Source organism: Procambarus clarkii, chromosome 85, assembly GCF_040958095.1.
Source record: "Procambarus clarkii isolate CNS0578487 chromosome 85, FALCON_Pclarkii_2.0, whole genome shotgun sequence".
NCBI lineage: Eukaryota > Metazoa > Arthropoda > Malacostraca > Decapoda > Cambaridae > Procambarus > Procambarus clarkii.
This window is the reverse complement of record NC_091234.1, coordinates 17424311-17424795: the sequence shown is the minus strand read 5'-3', so window position 1 is coordinate 17424795 and position 485 is coordinate 17424311. Positions and strand designations below refer to the sequence as shown.

The following is a 485-nucleotide window of genomic DNA, read 5'->3' as shown; positions in this document are numbered from 1 at the left end:
CGCAGCAACAGTCACCGCAGCAACAGTCACCGCAGCAACAGTCACCACAGCAACGATTACTACAGCAACCTTTACCACAGCAATTTTCACTACAGAAACTTTCACGATGCATCAAGAAGCACATTATAATCATTAATCCCTGATGCTTCCTGCACCTTCCAATCATGGTGTGCGGGGGGAGTGTTGTACAGTGAAGATGGCGTGCACAAAAGCGAAGTCTACGGTGAAGTTGGCGCCTGACGCCAGCCTGCTGGAACACAATACCTAGCGTGGCCACTAACACCAAGATCGTGAGAGAAAGTGAACGCAACCAAATAATCACTGTAGCAATTTAGCTACAGTGATTAATTACAGCCGGTGACGACGTCGTGGCCCCGATACAAAGTGGGAAGAGCCGGGTCTTCAAGCGACGTATTTCACCCCACACACTACTTTGTAACCGACTTTGTAACGGTGGTGTAACCTCACTCTACGTAACATAGCTA

At 48.7% G+C, this 485-nt stretch overlaps 1 protein-coding gene across 1 annotated transcript in view; it reads left to right on the top strand.

Moving 5' to 3' along the window:
• LOC138358711 (uncharacterized) overlaps nucleotides 1-143 on the top strand; it is a 15524-nt gene extending 15381 nt beyond the window's left edge. Inside the window, exon 2 of the mRNA XM_069316871.1 lies at nucleotides 1-143. This exon is cut by the window's left edge and continues 186 nt beyond it. Coding sequence (XP_069172972.1) covers nucleotides 1-143 — 143 coding nt within the window.
• Nucleotides 144-485: the final 342 nt, after the last annotated feature.